The following is a 17,124-nucleotide window of genomic DNA, read 5'->3' as shown; positions in this document are numbered from 1 at the left end:
ATTGCATTAATGTGGTATTGACAGGTAATCACGCAGTAACAGCATGCGTTCTCAGAAATGATAACTTCACAATGGTATATGTATCACATTGGAACAATCGAAATAAAATGTTCAAGCGTACCTAAGTTCTGTATTTTAATTTAAAAAACCGACCTGTTACCAACTGTTCGTCTAAAATTGTGACTATTACAGCGCCATCTATCACAAAGCGAAAAAAGTGATCCAACCAAAACATTCATATTTCATTACGTACTACACGAATATGTAATAAAAAATAGGGGTTCCTATTAAAAAAAAACGCAGTTGATATCCGTTTGACCTGTGGTAGAGCCACCTAGCGGGCCAACCATAGCGCCATCTGGTTTCCTCCTTCAAGCTAGACAAGTTTCGTTCTTTGTAGTTTTTATGTTTGACGCTTATTTCGTAAGATATTTGGCCCGGTCACGATCAATGGACCACCCTGTATAATGCCCAATAACTAACAACCAATCGAAAGAGCATATTTCATAGTTTTGTTTATGTCATTTCAGGTTTTATTTTGACTCACCAGATGGCAGGGCGATAATAGCTTGCAAAATGGTGACTAATCAACAGAAAGCAATTTTTGTGTCGCAGTATGTGTGAACAGAATCTGTCACTATCTTGCAGCGTGCGTTCCGAAGACAGTACAAGATAGAGCCACTGACCGACCAAAGTATTCTGCGATAGCATCGACAGTTCAAGGACACAAACTGCCTCCGTAAAAGGAAAAGCTCTGGGCCACCACCTGCCAAAGAGTAAACAGTGGAGAGGACACGAGAGGTATTCCATCGTAGCCCAAACGAATCGACGTGTCGAGCAAGTCGCGAACTGAGCATTCCTCAGTCAACGGTGTGCAAGATTCTATGGAAGCGATTACGTCAGGAACCGTATCGCGCACAACTGCTGCAAAGTTTACGGCCGAACGACCGCACCATTAGATTCGAATTTTAGGAACGTTCCTAGAAAGCAATGTAAGGTGACGTGTTCAGTGGTGAGGTGATGTTCTGCCTAAACGGTAAAGTGAATCGTCACGGCGTCCTCACAGGGAGTACGGAAAATCCCAGTGTTACAGTGGAGATTGAAAGAGGTCCTCCAAAGGCGAATATCTTCTGTACTGTGTCATGTAGCAACGTTTAAGAACCCTACTTCTTCCCTGGGAAAACTTTCATGGGTATGATGCACCTACACATGTTACAAGACTGGTTGCAATGCACACTTCATATTCCAACAAGATGGAGCTCTGCCTCATTGGCATAGAGAACTGCGTCGCCATATGAGCAATGAACTTCCGAACAGGTGGGTTCAATGTTTTGTGCCCAGGATGATTTGACACCCTTCAGGTAGCCCGCAAGGTCTTCCAACCTCACAGTTTGTTTTCTTCATTGGGGATAAGTGAAAGGCAATGTGTACCTTCCACCTTTTCCGACAATATTGGGTGATCCCCAAGATTGTATCACTGTTGCGTTAGGGAACATTGACAGGTATGTACTCAAAAGTTTATGGACTGACCTTATTAGTAGAACAAAGAGAGCACCACCCCACGTTGCATTGTTGGCAAATTTATTCAAGATGGCTGCGATACTGTGGCAATGTCGCAATGACGTCACTGCGTGGAGTTCAAATTTTGGCAGGAAAATAGGTCAATTGGGCTGTTGTTGTTGTTGTGGTCTTCAGTCCTGAGACTGGTTTGATGCAGCTCTCCATGCTACTCTATCCTGTGCAAGCTTCTTCATCTCCCAGTACTTACTGCAACCTACATCCTTCTGAATCTGCTTAATGTATTCATCTCTTGGTCTCCCTATACGATTTTTACCCTCCACGCTGCCCTCCAATGCTAAATTTGTGATCCCTTGATGCCTCAGAACATGCCCTACCAACCAGTCCCTTCTTCTTGTCAAGTTGTGCCACAAACTCCTCTTCTCCCCTATTCTACTCAATACCTCCTCATTAGTTACGTGATCTACCCATCTAATCTTCAACATTCTTCTGTACCACCACATTTCGAAAGCTTCTATTCTCTTCTTGTCCAAACTATCTATCGTCCATGTTTCACTTCCATACATGGCTACACTCCATACAAATGCTTTCTGAAACGAATCCTGACACTTAAATCTATACTCGATGTTAACAAATTTCTCTTCTTCAGAAATGCTTTCCTTGCCATTGCTAGTCTACATTTTATATCTTCTCTACTTCGACCATCATCAGTTATTTTGCTTCCCAAATAGCAAAACACCTTTACTACTTTAAGTGTCTTATTTCCTAATCTAATTCCCTCAGCATCACCCGACTTATGTCCGCAGCTCGTGGTCCTGCGGTAGCGTTCTCGCTTCCCACGCCTGGGTACGATTCCCAGCGGGGTCAGGGATTTTCCCTGCCTCGTGATCACTGGGTGTTGTGTGATGTCCTTAGGTTAGTTAGGTTTAAGTAGTTCTAAGTTCTAGCGGACAGATGATCATAGTGCTCAGAGCCACTTGAACCATTTGAATCACCTGACTTAATTCGACTACACTCCTGGAAATGGAAATAAGAACACCATGAATGCATTGTCCCAGGAAGGGGAAACTTTATTGACACATTCCTGGGGTCAGATACATCACATGATCACACTGACAGAACCACAGGCACATAGACACAGGCAACAGAGCATGCACAATGTCGGCATTAGTACAGTGTATATCCACCTTTCGCAGCAATGCAGGCTGCTATTCTCCCATGGAGACGATCGTAGAGATGCTGGATGTAGTCCTGTGGAACGGCTTGCCATGCCATTTCCACCTGGCGCCTCAGTTGGACCAGCGTTCGTGCTGGACGTGCAGACTGCGTGAGACGACGCTTCATCCAGTCCCAAACATGCTCAATGGGGGACAGATCCGGAGATCTTGCTGGCCAGGGTAGTTGACTTACACCTTCTAGAGCACGTTGGGTGGCACGGGATACATGCGGACGTGCATTGTCCTGTTGGAACAGCAAGTTCCCTTGCCGGTCTAGGAATGGTAGAACGATGGGTTCGATGACGGTTTGGATGTACCGTGCACTATTCAGTGTCCCCTCGACGATCACCAGTGGTGTACGGCCAGTGTAGGAGATCGCTCCCCACACCATGATGCCGGGTGTTGGCCCTGTGTGCCTCGGTCGTATGCAGTCCTGATTGTGGCGCTCACCTGCACGGCGCCAAACACGCATACGACCATCATTGGCACCAAGGCAGAAGCGACTCTCATCGCTGAAGACGACACGTCTCCATTCGTCCCTCCATTCACGCCTGTCGCGACACCACTGGAGGCGGGCTGCACGATGTTGGGGCGTGAGCGGAAGACGGCCTAACGGCGTGCGGGACCGTAGCCCAGCTTCATGGAGACGGTTGCGAATGGTCCTCGCCGATACCCCAGGAGCAACAGTGTCCCTAATTTGCTGGGAAGTGGCGGTGCGGTCCCCTACGGCACTGTGTAGGATCATATGGTCTTGGCGTGCATCCGTGCGTCGCTGCGGTCCGGTCCCAGGACGACGGGCACGTGCACCTTCCGCCGACCACTGGCGACAACATCGATGTACTGTGGAGACCTCACGCCCCACGTGTTGAGCAATTCGGCGGTACGTCCACCCGGCCTCCCGCATGCCCACTATACGCCCTCGCTCAAAGTCCTTCAACTGCACATACGGTTCACGTCCACGCTGTCGCGGCATGCTACCAGTGTTAAAGACTGCGATGGAGCTCCGTATGCCACGGCAAACTGGCTGACACTGACGGCGGCGGTGCACAAATGCTGCGCAGCTAGCGCCATTCGACGGCTAACACCGCGGTTCCTGGTGTGTCCGCTGTGCCGTGCGTGTGATCATTGCTTGTACAGCCCTCTCGCAGTGTCCGGAGCAAGTATGGTGGGTCTGACACACCGGTGTCAATGTGTTCTTTTTTCCATTTCCAGGAGTGTACATTCCATTATCCTCGTTTTGCTTTTGTTGATGTTCATCTTATATCCTCCTTTCAAGACACTGTCCATTCCGTTCAACCGCTCTTCCAAGTCCTTTGCTGTCTCTGATAGAATTACAATTTCATCGGCGAACCTCAAAGTTTTTATTTCTTCTCCATAGATTTTAATACCTACTCCAAATTTTTCTTTTGTTTCCTTTACTGCTTGCTCAATATACAGATTGAATAACATCGGGGATAGGCTACAACCCTGTCTCACTCCCTTCCCAACCACAGCTTCCCTTTCATGTCCTTCCACTCTTATAACTGTCATCTGGTTTCCGTACAAATTGTAAACAGCCCTTCGCTCCCTGTATTTTACCCCTGCCACCTTTAGAATTTGAAAGGGAGTATTCCAGTCAACATTGTCAAAAGCTTTCTCTAAGTCTACAAACGCTAGAAACATAAGTTTGCCTTTCCTTAATCTTTCTTCTAAGATAAGGGGTAAGGTCACTATTGCCTCACGTGTTCCAACATTTCTATGGAATCCAAACTGATATTCCCTGAGGTCGACTTCTACCAGTTTTTCCATTCGTCTATAAAGAATTCGCGTTAGTATTTTGCAGCTGAGACTTATTAAACTGATAGTTCGGTAATTTTCACATCTGTCAACACCTGCTTTCTTTGGGATTGGAATTATTATATTCTTCTTGAAGTCAGAGGGTATTTCGCCTGTCTCATACATCTTGCTCACCAGATGGTAGATTTTTGTCATGACTGGCTCTCCCAAGGCTGTCAGTAGTTCTAATGGAATGTTGTCCACTCCTGGGGCCTTGTTTCGACTCAGGTCTTTCAGTGCTCTGTCAAACTCTTCACGCAGTATCGTATCTTCCATTTCATCTTTATCTACATCCTCTTTCATTTCCATAACATTGTCCTCAAGTACATCGCCCTTGTATAGACCCTCTATATACTCCTTCCACCTTTCTGCTTTCCCTTCATTGCTTGGAACTGGGTTTCCCATCTGAGCTCTTGATATTCATACAAGTGGTTCTCTTTACTCCAAAGGTCTCTTTAATTTTCTTGTAGGCAGTATCTATCTTACCCCTAGTGAGATAAGCCTCTACATCCCTACATTTGTCCTCTAGCCATCCCTGCTTAGCAGTTTTGCACTTCCTGTCGATCTCATTTTTGAGACGTTTGTATTCCTTTTTGCTTGCTTCATTTACTGCATTTTTATATTTTCTCTTTTGATCAATTAAATTCAATATTTCTTCTGTTATCCAATGATTTCTACCAGCCCTCGTATTTTTACCTACTTGATCATCTGCTGCCTTCACTACTTCATCCCTCAGAGCTACCCATTCTTCTTCTACTGTATTCCTTTTCCCCATTCCTGTCAATTGTTCCCTTATGCTCTCCCTGAAACTCTCTACAACCTCTGGTTTAGTCAGTTTATCAAGGTCCCATCTCCTTAAATTCCCACCTTTTTGCAGTTTCTTCAGTTTTAATCTATCTTAATGAATTGGGCTACCTCCACTGAAATAACCCCCTCCCCTCCCCCCTCCCCTCCCCTGGAAAATGGCGGGAAGTTCACATTCCAGCAGGACACATGCAACACATCAAGGATACCTCCACTAACCTAAGAAAATGGTGGGAAAATAGGTCACTTGGGCTACCTCCACTACACTAAGTCATCCGACTGCCACCTCTCCCTAGGAATTGGCGGAAAAAGGACTCCGCCTGTGCTGGACAGGATGGACATAAGTCTTTATTTTCAGTTTAGAGGCAGTACCACCATTAAGTGCGTTCACCATGAGGTCTGGAGTCCAACTGACCTAGTACACAGTGCCACCACCAGAGAGCACTGTCGTCCCTCCTGGAATGTAATCCAAGATGGTGGTCTGGAGGGGAAAATGGTGGGAACAGGACTTAGCTTGCGCTGGGCTGCTGGAGAGAGGAAGGAGTGTACTTTATTTATTTATGGAACCATTTGCTTTGGGGCAGATTTGACATAGTACATTTATTACACTGATACAAAACACTCACTCTGAGAAAGCAAGTGTTCAAAGACAAGTTGAAGCAGACCACCCATCTCTGGTTGGGATGTGCTCACTCATCCACCACTGTGGCATTAGGACATCTCCAGACCAGTAGCTGTAGGATACCAAAAAATCCCGCCGGTTTTCTCTTCTGTAACACAGGGCTTCGAATTCTGTTTGCGTAATTGTTCTGATTTCCCCCTGTCTGTGCTTAGAAGAATGATTCTATGATTAATGGTGGTTTTGCGAGTGTGCACAGACATGATGAGAGCTTTTAGTGGTGAGAACGTTTAACGTTTCTGAGATGTATGTTGACAGCAGGACGAACATTTTGCGGCGATGCGTCAGCCACGCTGGGCAGGTAAGCATGCGTGCAAGGCAAGACGCAGCTCGCATGTCAGTTAGGATCGCTAGAAACAATGCACCCTGTGCTATTCTAGGAAGCATTGGAACAGATTTCTGTAGCACAACCTGTGATGTCAGTAACCACAGGTCGAGAGGTATTGTCCCAGCACCCAGGCACCCCGTGGGTGACTTGGTTCTTATTCACATAGGGATGTGATGTCAGGGGGGTGGGTGACAAAGAAGAGTGCGCCAGAAATGGCTTTCAAAAGTGTGTGAAATTCGAAAAGTGTACAAGAAAATGGTGGGAGGACATAACTAATAATTTAATATGGTATCAAAGGGGGTAATATAGTTTAAGGTTATGGAGGTGACATGGAAATCCAGTTAACAGAACAATAGGTTCAGTGCTGACAAAGGGCCAAACATTTGGTTAAGGCACCCAGAGTGCAGTGCCAAACATTAGGTTATGCAACATGTTTGCCCCATTAAATTACTTCTTACAAGATCTACATCTTTCCAAACAGCTGAGAATGAAGAGCAATAGATTTCCAACCTCTGCAAACTGAATTGTTTATAGATAAGCAATATGTCCTCGAATTTCCTGTTATGAGACCCTTCCTCTCCACCACAAGGCCACCATTTTCCATATATTTAAATGAAAATATTCCATACATTGTCTAAATTATTTAAACAATATTCCATACACTACAATCGAATTCCCTCCAAATGACCAATCAACTGAGTCTTTTTCCCACCAACTTCTGGGAGGGCAGGTGGGGGGTGAGGTGGTTTACCAGAAGGGGAGAGGTTAATTAACTGATCAGTTTAATTAAATAGTCAATCAAATTGATAAGAGTGAGAAGGGCTATTCCAATAACTCAGACCTGAAAGTGTACCTGTAGCAGTGAGGGGGGAGGTTTCTTGAGGGGCGAGGTTTCTTGAGGGGGGAGGGGAGTGGAGGGGGTGGAGAAACAATAGGTTAAGTGACTGTCAATCAAAAGAAAGGATCCTTTTAGTAGAACAATAGGTTAAGGAGCTGTCAATCAAAGGAGAACAATAGGTTACATACCTGTCAATTAAAGGAGAATGATAGGTTAAGTACCTGTGAATCAAAGGAGAACCATAGGTTTGCCCCTGAGTGCGTACCTGACTGTGATGTAGGCAACCTACACTAACAAAATGCGCCAGAGCAGACTTTGTCCCCCTACTGACAACAGTCCCCTGCATGTCCACAGGGGACTGTTCAAGCTGGCCGGTCAGAATAGCCAAGCGGTTCTAGGCACTACAGTCTGGAACCGCGTGACTGCTACGGTCGCCGGTTCGAATCCTGCCTCGGGCATGGATGTGTGTGATGTCCTTAGGTTAGTTAGGTTTAAGTAGTTCTAAGTTCTAGCGGACTGATGGCCTCAGAAGTTAAGTCCCATAGTGCTCAAAGCCATTTGAGCTAGTGGAGGCTCTGTAATGGTATGGGGCGTGTGCAGTTGGAGTGATACGGGACCTCTGATACGTCTGGATACGACTTTGGCAGATGACACATAGGTAAGCATCCCATCTAGTCACCTGCATCCATTCATGTCCATTGCGCATTCTGACTGACTTGAGCAATCCCAGTAGGACAATGCGACACCCCACACGTCCAGAGTTGCCACAGAGTAGCTCCAGGAACGCTCTTCTAAGTTTAAACACTTACAGACATGAATATTATTTGCATATCTGGGATGCCTCGCATTGTGCTGTTCAGAAGAGATCTCTACCCCCTTGTACTCTTACAGATTGACAGCCCTGCAGGATTCATGGTGTCAGTTCCCTCCAGCACTATTTCAGACATTAGTCAAGTCCATGCCACGTCGTGTTGCGGCACCTCAGTGTGCTCCCGGGGGAGCTACACGATATTATGCAGACATACCTGTTTTTTGGCCCTTCAGTGTTAAATACTGTGTTGGTGTGGGCAGCTTTATGTCGGACAGACTGTGAGTTCTATTGAACAGCGTTGCCTAGAACGAGAGAGATATTTTCCCCTTGAGTACTATGAAAAATCAGTGGTATCAGAGTACTCTCTAGAAAATGGAAATCGTATTACATTCGGCGAAACGCCTTTAATTAACGGACAAATACGAGTAGTTTCTGGGGTTGAGTAATAATAGAAGCGATCGAGATAACAATCTATGACAACATCCTCAGTAGAGGTGGCTTCCTGCAGCTAAGCACGGCGGAAGGTTGAAGCGGGCGCAGCGAGCGACAACGGATACATTGCTTTATATGGCGCTGGATCGAGCATCAGTGGCGTCACAGAAGGCAGTGCGGCTGTAGAGAAACCAAAAGACAGTCACCAATCGACAACGGCCGAGGAGTACTCGGCTAGAAGCTCGTGGATATTGAACCAATTGACGCCGCTGGCAGCTCGAGAGTATTTTATCAAAATAATATTCAATTGTAATAGTCGAGAAGTATTTGTTCTTCCTGAGAAAGTAAACAAAAGTAATTATTGAGTAAGGATGCTTGCATTTTTACAGACATAACAAAAGGAAAAGAAACAGGTCATGAATAGGGTATACTTCCATAGACCTTACAACTCCCAGTCGATGAGCGTGGAGGACTATGAGTAATGTGAGTGTTCTCTATACTCTTCTCACTCCGGTCAGACAGCTCAAAGTCATTTGTCCCGCTCTCCCCGCCTCACGCGACCATCCCTCCACAGCAGCTTTTGCACTCTCTCCCAGTGCAGTAACCATGCCTTCTGCAGTTATACTGCAAAAGTGCGTGAGTGAATCTATGCGTTTACATTCAAACTGTGCATGATGTCGAGCCTGAGAGGTATTGGGCGCCAGTCTAAGGACACTGGGCATAACATGTTTAATTTCTTCAAAGCGCTGGAAAACTGCCAAGGAATAGGTTTTTGGTTTTTTGAGAGATAGCATGTCAGGTCTCGGCAAGAATAGTGCAACGTATCTCTGAGGAATCCAATAAAAGTGTAATCGAAAATGAAGATGACCTAGGGCAAAGTAAAAAACTTTGCACACCAAAAACCTGTCATAGGGTTGGATTATTTCCAGAAAGACGTAATCCATTGCTCAGATCACGAATTTTATGGTAATAGTGAATACCCAACACTTAAAAAACTATTATCTGGCAGGATTCTAACAGAAACTGTGGTCTAAATGTCCTTTTAGGTAAAGGACCATGTCTGATAATCTGCCATGCCCGATCGGCCAAATACCTTTTCATAGAGGGGCGGAATTGGTGTTTCAGTCTAAAAGCAGTGCTGATTATCATCAAGAGATGAATAATGTAGTATTTGGGGAATGGTTCACTGATCTCCTTCAAAGCCTGGAAGAAGGGTGTGTGATAGACATGAACAATGCAAACTATCGTTCCATGCTTAACGAAAAAATTCCCAACACAAATTCCAATAAAGCTGACATTTTGGAATGTCTGCAGAGCAAAAGCATACCCCATGATCCCACACACATGATGGGCGAATTGATTGCCTTGTTAGGCATCGCAGCTGCATTTGTAGGCGATATGAGCTTGATGAGCCATTTGCCTTGCCGCTTTGGTAACACCGGTTCCCGTCAGACACCGAAGTTAAGTGCTGCCGGGCTGGGCTAGCACTTGGATGGGTGACCATCCTGTCTGCCGAGTGCTGTTGGCAAGCTAGGTGCACTCATCCCTTGTGAGGTAAACTGCGGAGCTACTTGATTGAGAAGCAGCGGCTCCTGTCTCGGAAACTGACATACGGCCAGGAGAGGGGTGTACTGACCACATGCCCCTCCATATCCGCATCCAGCGACGCCTGTGGACTGGGGATGATGACACGGTGGCCGGTCTGTACCGTTGGGCCTTCATGGCCGGTTCGGGAGAAATTATGAGTCTGATGATCTAGCTGCAGAACTGGGACATGAAGTAATATGGCTTCCTGTCAGTATAATCTCATTGAACTGATATGGGCTAAGATAAAGTGAGAAGTAGCAGACAAGAATTGTGCATTGAAATATGGAGAAGAGAGAAAATTATTGAAGGACGCCATTAAACACGAAACAATAGAAGACTGGCAGAAATGTATTGCCCGCGTGGAGCGACTGCAGGAAGAAGAATTCGTGAAGCAAGAACTTGGAGATGAATGCATTCAGAAGAAAATGGTTCAAATGGCTCTGAGCACTATGGGACTTAACAGCTGTGGTCATCAGTCCCCTAGAACTTAGAACTACTTAAACCTAACTAACCTAAGGACATCACACACATCCATGCCCGAGGCAGGATTCGAACCTGTGACCGTAGCAGTCGCGCGGTTCCGGACTGGGCGCCTAGAACCGCGAGACCACCTCGGCCGGCGCATTCAGAAGATTGTAATAAGTCTACGTGAAGACAGTGACCACAGTTGCAGTGACTACACAGTGAAGATGATGTCCGCCTGTTATAATTTCCGTTGATAGGTTAAATTTAAACTTTTCCTTTTCTTTCCCTTTATTAATATGCGAAACAAAGTTCACTAAAATGTAATGAATTAATTCTACACACCGACGATGCTTATTCTTGTTGGTACCTTGCTTATGCACCAAAAGCTGTTGACTGTACGGTGTTCTTGCAAGGAAGTAGAGGGGAGCGTATAGAGTGGGCATAAAGGCACGTGACCTTGAGCTGCCTGATCAGAGTGAAAAGAGTGTAGTTTACACGAGAGGTGAACTCACGAGGGATACATTGTAGTCCCTACACTTGAGGCAAGCCTTATAAATATCTGTGAACCACACTGTATAGGAAGCTACTTTATTTAACGTACTTGAAAATGAGTGGCAAGTGTTTGCTTCTCAGGTGGCTCAGTGTCTTCTCTACAGATCCCCACGTCAGGAGCTGGTGCTTCGGGTCGTCCAGGAACCCCTCCTCTGTGAGGTTTCCTTCACATGGCGGCTGCTGCAAAACTCGGCCCAGCGGTTCTGCACTGAGGTTGTGGAAGATGGCGGACAGCGGCTCGAGGATCCTGGCAGGCATGGCCAGCCGTAGGTGGTGCCGGTTCGCCAAAATGGCGGAGCACGCATACTCCACCAGCAGGTTCCCCAGTCTGCCACCAGGCTGCGCTGTCACCACACCGTCCATGCAGGCTCCTGTTTCCTATAATACATAAAGCATAAGATGTTAAACACGACATATTACTGCAATTATGGTTGCCTGTAAATGGTGATGACACTGGCCATATGTACACTGATCAGCAAGAACAGTAAGACCACCTACACAATAGTGAGTATGTCCGCATCATGGGCACGAATAGCAGCAGCGACGAATCGTGGCATGGAAGCAATGATGCCTTGGCAGGTCACTGAAGGGAGTTGGCACCATATCTGCACACACTAGCTGCCCAATTTCCATAAATATGGGAGAGGGAGGCGATCAGCTCTTGAATCCACATTCAGTCACAACCCAGATGCGGCGAGTTTCGGGGCCAGCACATCAATTGTAACTCACCACTGTGACATGACACATTATCTTGTCGGAACATACCATTGACATCAGAAAACATAATCGCCATGAAGGGGTGTGCGTGGTCTGCAACCTCTGTACAATACTCGTCGATCATCGTGGCCCCTTATGCAAGGCCTACTGGACCCGTGGACGCCCACGTGAGTGTTCCCCAGAGCATAATGGAGCCGCCGCCAGCTTGTCCCCGTCCTGCTGTACGGATGTTGAGGAACTGTCACCCTGGAAGACGACGGATTCGCGTCCTCCTATCGGCGTCATGAAAAAGCATCGGGGTTCATCTGACCAAGCAACGCCCTGCCACTGCACCAACATCCAGTGTCAATGATCACGTGCCCATTTCAGTCGTAGTTGCCGATGTTGTGGTGTGGCACATGCATGGGTCGTCAGATATGAAAATTAAGGAGATTGTAAATTGTTAAACGACAGAGTTATTAATTAATACATTTCCAAGAAAGGGGCCATTTAGATACTTCTACCTACACCTAGGGCAGTTGATAGCAGATGTTCCATTTGCCGGTCCGCTGCACCCCTATATAAATACAGCTAGAGATGCAATACGAGGAGACGCTTTGCACCAAGATATCAAATTGTCCACGTCAGTCAAATGCCCACGTATGTTGTGCCTCGGATGACGTCGCAGCTGGGTAGTGTTGAATGCGTTTTCGGTAAAAGTAGGAAGTGAACACGCAAGTACTGTGCACCATCTTTGATTTCACGGGAGTACCTTTTAGTGTGTCGCCCGTTATGTTGACAAAACCACGTGGCAAGTGGCGAGATTATTTTCCACTTTTAAGGCGAGCAAATAACTTTTGGTGGTTAGAAGTCAGGGGGATAGACCAATTTATTTGGAACTTCCCATAGAGATCACCTCTGAACCGTTAATAGTGCTATTTTCGATAGGGATATTACTTACAATATTAAGACTTATATTTTGTGCAAGTGAACGTTTACAGAATATATCAATCAGGTAAAACTCAAAAATTTTATTTATAGTCATAGCTGACGATCCCGCTGAGAAAATAGCAAGAGTAATGGGGACTTGCAGACTGGAAATTATGATCAGTATGTTCTCCATCGCATTTTGGCTGACGGAGAAAATAATTTTCAGGCTCTTGTAGATGGCGAAGGTACGTGGAAAGCACGCACGGACTCTTAGTCTTTTCATAATGACATAACAAAGTAACGACCATTTGATTGTTACCTGCCGCCCGACAGTGTGTTAACATATTAGGGAATAACTTCCGTGGCGCTAGAATGAGTTCGAGAAGGGTAAAGAACGTACGGGAGAAAAGCGTTTGGAGCGCATCCAACAAATAATTGAGGATGTTCGGCGTAGGTGTTGCTCTGACTGACGAGATTTGCGTAGGACAGGTAGCCGTTGTGAGACACTTCAAAACAGTCACAGGACTGGTGAAAAAAGATTTAAAAAATAAATAAATGGTACTCAACCTTTTGAACACAAATAGATTCGAGAAGGAACTGAATTTATACTATGGAGAATAAGGACTGCTTGTTATCTTCCTTTTTTGTCTGCTTGGTACCGATTTAGAAGCTCAAAGAGTTCCTCTTTGGGTGCTTTAGGTTAGTAATCGATGACTAGCACCACAAGTATATCCGGTATCTTTAATGCAGCATCCACGACTCACTGAGTCGTGTGGTGACTACGCCATGCGATTCTGGATTACATTAATCGGATCTACAGGGGATAGGCAAAATAATGTGAACACCTGTACTTACTTGGGAATGGTTTATTAACAAGGGGTTGGACCTCCATTTTCCCGTAATACAGCTGCAATTCTTCTTGGAATACTGACATATAATGAATAACTGTATAGTCTCCAATAGAATGTTAGGCCACTCTTCGATCAGAGCCTTTTCTGACTCCTGTAGCGAAAAGGGAGGCGGATATCTGTTTCGGAGTCTACGCTCCGATACCGATCATAAGGGTTGGATAATTTTCGAGTCTGTGGGCTATGCTGGCCAGGGAAGTCGCTGCAGTTCAGTTGCATGCTCCTCATACCGCGATTGTACTGTCCTGACTATGTGAATGGGTGCATTATCGTCCTGAAATATGGGATTATTGTTGGGAAACAACATTTCCATTATAGGGTGCGCCTGATCATCTAAAATATTTACATAAACTTTGGCAGTAATGATGTGACTAGCAGTATACCATCATATGGCTGCCCACGCTATCACACATCCACCTCCACGCTTAACAGCTGGAATGAAGCAATCAGTATTGTAGGCTTCGTTTAGCGTTCTCCAGGCGTAAACCCGCCACGATGTTGGAAATAACGGAAACCTTGAGTCGTCGGACCATATGTCATGTTTCCACTGATCATCCGTCCAGGATTTATGCTCCTGACACCATGTCTTACGCTTCTTTGCGTTGGTTGTCGCCACTTATTGTTTCGGTGTAGCAGTCCGTTCATAAACATTGGCTTTATGGAGTTCTCGGCGAACAGTGTCGACAGATACAGTCTCGAAGATGGATATTGAGCTCTGAAGTCACTTTAGCCGCCATGGTTTTGTGTTGTTTTGGCACAATTCGTGTCAGCATACGACTATCTCTGTCATTATTACTATTACGTTTACACGATGGTGTCTTTCCATGTTTTGTGTAGGTTGTCACGACTGTTGAAACAGTTGCTCTTGAAACATTCAATAAGTTGGCCGTCTAGATTAATGATGCTGCAGCTAATGGGGTCCCCACAATCTGCCCTCTTTGGAACTCTGTTAGGTCTTTCATTGCCCGTCGATCTCGGCTTCTAAATGCAGATACGAAGTGTGCACTACTCGTAAACAACCTGCACTGTTGCCTAGTCCGTACTGAACAAGCACAGTCCAGCACGACACGTGCCTTATCTGCGTTGTTGATCGGCAAACACAACCATCCCATTACTAACACTGTTACCATTATTTCGCCCATCCCCTTTCAAATGGCTCTAAGCATTATGTTTAACAGCTGACGCTAATATTTGTAGAAGTATGGAAGCAACATGAAGGAACTGACCTTTATTTGGGGCGACCTGACGAACGCAGTGATGGTATCAACACGGCTGCCACGTGCCACCAACCTCGGCGAATATACGACGTGGTCGGTGGCGGCATCCTGCAAGGAGACAAGGAACATCTGAGGTCATCAGTCCTCTAGACTTAAAACAACTTAAACCTAAGTAACCTAAGGGCATCACACACATCCATGCCCGAGGCAGGATTCGAACCTGCGACCGTAGCAGCAGCGCTGTTCCAGACTGAAGCGCCTAGAGCTGCTCGGCCACAGCGTCCGGCCCCCTATCCCCTTTACTTACGGTCGTACACAGCATTGATTACTAACCTAAAGCCCCTGATGATCAAGTCTCAAAACTTCGCAATTGATAGTCAAGAGACAAAAGACGGCAAACATAGATGGCTGGTGACAAAACAGTAAGAGGATAAATAGTTTTAACTCTTTACAATAAAATATTTAACAGCTGACGCTAATATTTGCAGAAGTATGGAAGCAACATGAAGGAACTGACCTTTATTTGGGGCGACCTGACGAACGCAGTGATGGTCTCTGTGGTGTCTCCTAAATTGTAGCTGACGATCAACAGTAACAACAGAGGTATCAACACGGCTGGCACGCGCCACCAACCTCGGCGAATATACGACGTGGTCGGTGGCGACATCCTGCAAGGAGACAAGGAAAATCCTTCATCGCTGGTCTGCCAAGCTCCAAGTGGATGGATACCTCTCTCCAAATTGTTATGAAGCACCAGGAGTTCAGATGTGCGTACCATGTTGACTGGTGTGATGAACATTGCTAGTTGTTAAAATTGCAACACCATAACTATGTAGAATCGGAGAGGAAAGGAATATGTGGAAAACACAGATAAGGAGAAGGGACAGGATGATAGGACATCTGCTAAGACATGAGGGAATGACTTCCATGGTGCTAGAGGGAGCTGTAGAGGGCAAAAACTGTAGAGGAAGACGGAGATTGGAATACGTCAACCAAATAATTGAGGACGTAGGTTGCAAGTGCTACTCTGAGATGAAGAGGTTAGCACAGGAATGGAATTCGTGGCGGGCCGCATCAAACCAGTCAGTAGACTGATGACAAAAAAAAAAAAAGAAAAAAAAAAGAAAAAAAAATCTGAAAGCGAATAACTACTTATTGGGCGTGCGCAGAACAGTAGCAAGAATACGTGGTTAGATTTGTACGGGATTTCGGGGATATACACTACTGGCCATTAAAATTGCTACACCACGAAGATGACGTGCTACAGAAGCGAAATTTAACTGACAGGACGAAGATGCTGTGATATGCAAATGATTAGCTTTTCAGAGCATTCACACAAGGTTGGCGCCGGTGGCGACACCTACAACGTGCTGACATGAGGAAAGTTTCCAACCAATTTCTCATACACAAACAGCAGTTGACCGGCGACGCCTGGTGAAACGTTGTCGTGATGCCTCGTGTAAGGAGGAGAAATGAGTACTATCACGTTTCCGACTTTGATAAAGGTCGGATGGTAGCCTATTGCGATTGCGGTTTATCGTATCGCGACATTGCTGCTCGCGCTGGTCGAGATCCAATGACTGTTAGCAGAATATGGAATCGGTGGGTTCAGGAGGGTAATACGGAACGCCGTGCTGGATCCCAACGGCCTCGTATCACTAGCAGTCGAGATGACAGGCATCTTATCCGTATGGCTGTAACGGATCGTGCAGCCACATCTCGATCCCTGAGTCAACAGACGGGGACGTTTGCAAGACAACAACCATCTGCACGAACAGTTCGACGACGTTTGCAGCAGCATGGACTATCAGTTCGGAGGCCATGGCTGCGGTTACCCTTAGCGCTGCATCACAGACAGGAGGACCTGCGATAGTGTACTCAACGACGAACCTGGTTGCACGAATGGCAAAACGTCATTTTTGCGGATAAATCCAGGTTATGTTTACAGCATCATGATGGTCGCATCCGTGTTTGGCGACATCGCAGTGAACGCACATTGGAAGCGTGTATTCGTCATCGCCATACTGGTGTATCAACCGGCGTGATGGTATGGGGTGCCATTGGTTACAACTCTCGGTCACATCTTGTTCGCATTGACGGCACTTTGAACAGTGGACGTTACATTTCAGATGTGTTACGACCCGTGGCTCTACCCTTCATTCGATCCCTGCGAAACCCTACATTTCAGCAGGATAATGCACGACCGCATGTTGCAGGTCCAGTACGGGCCTTTCTGGATACAGAAAATGTTCGACTGCTGCCCTGCCCAGCACATTCTCCAGATGTCTCACCAATTGAAAACATCTGGTCAATGGTGGCCGAACAAC

The 17,124-nt window shown here is 46.1% G+C and overlaps 1 protein-coding gene across 1 annotated transcript in view; it reads right to left on the bottom strand.

The window, feature by feature from the left end:
* The window catches only part of LOC124606474 (galactoside alpha-(1,2)-fucosyltransferase 2-like), a 104,560-nt gene extending 89,096 nt beyond the window's left edge, over positions 1-15,464 (bottom strand). Inside the window, exons 1-3 of the mRNA XM_047138456.1 lie at positions 15,315-15,464; positions 14,807-14,905; positions 11,096-11,424 (exon numbers count right to left, since the gene is read on the bottom strand). Coding sequence (XP_046994412.1) covers positions 11,096-11,424; positions 14,807-14,905; positions 15,315-15,464 — 578 coding nt within the window. The remainder of the gene's footprint in view (positions 1-11,095; positions 11,425-14,806; positions 14,906-15,314) is intronic.
* Positions 15,465-17,124: the final 1,660 nt, after the last annotated feature.

The sequence above is a fragment of the Schistocerca americana genome, chromosome 3 (assembly GCF_021461395.2).
Source record: "Schistocerca americana isolate TAMUIC-IGC-003095 chromosome 3, iqSchAmer2.1, whole genome shotgun sequence".
NCBI classification, from domain to species: Eukaryota; Metazoa; Arthropoda; class Insecta; order Orthoptera; family Acrididae; genus Schistocerca; species Schistocerca americana.
Note: the sequence above shows the minus strand (reverse complement) of the source record. Positions and strands in the feature narration are given on the sequence as shown.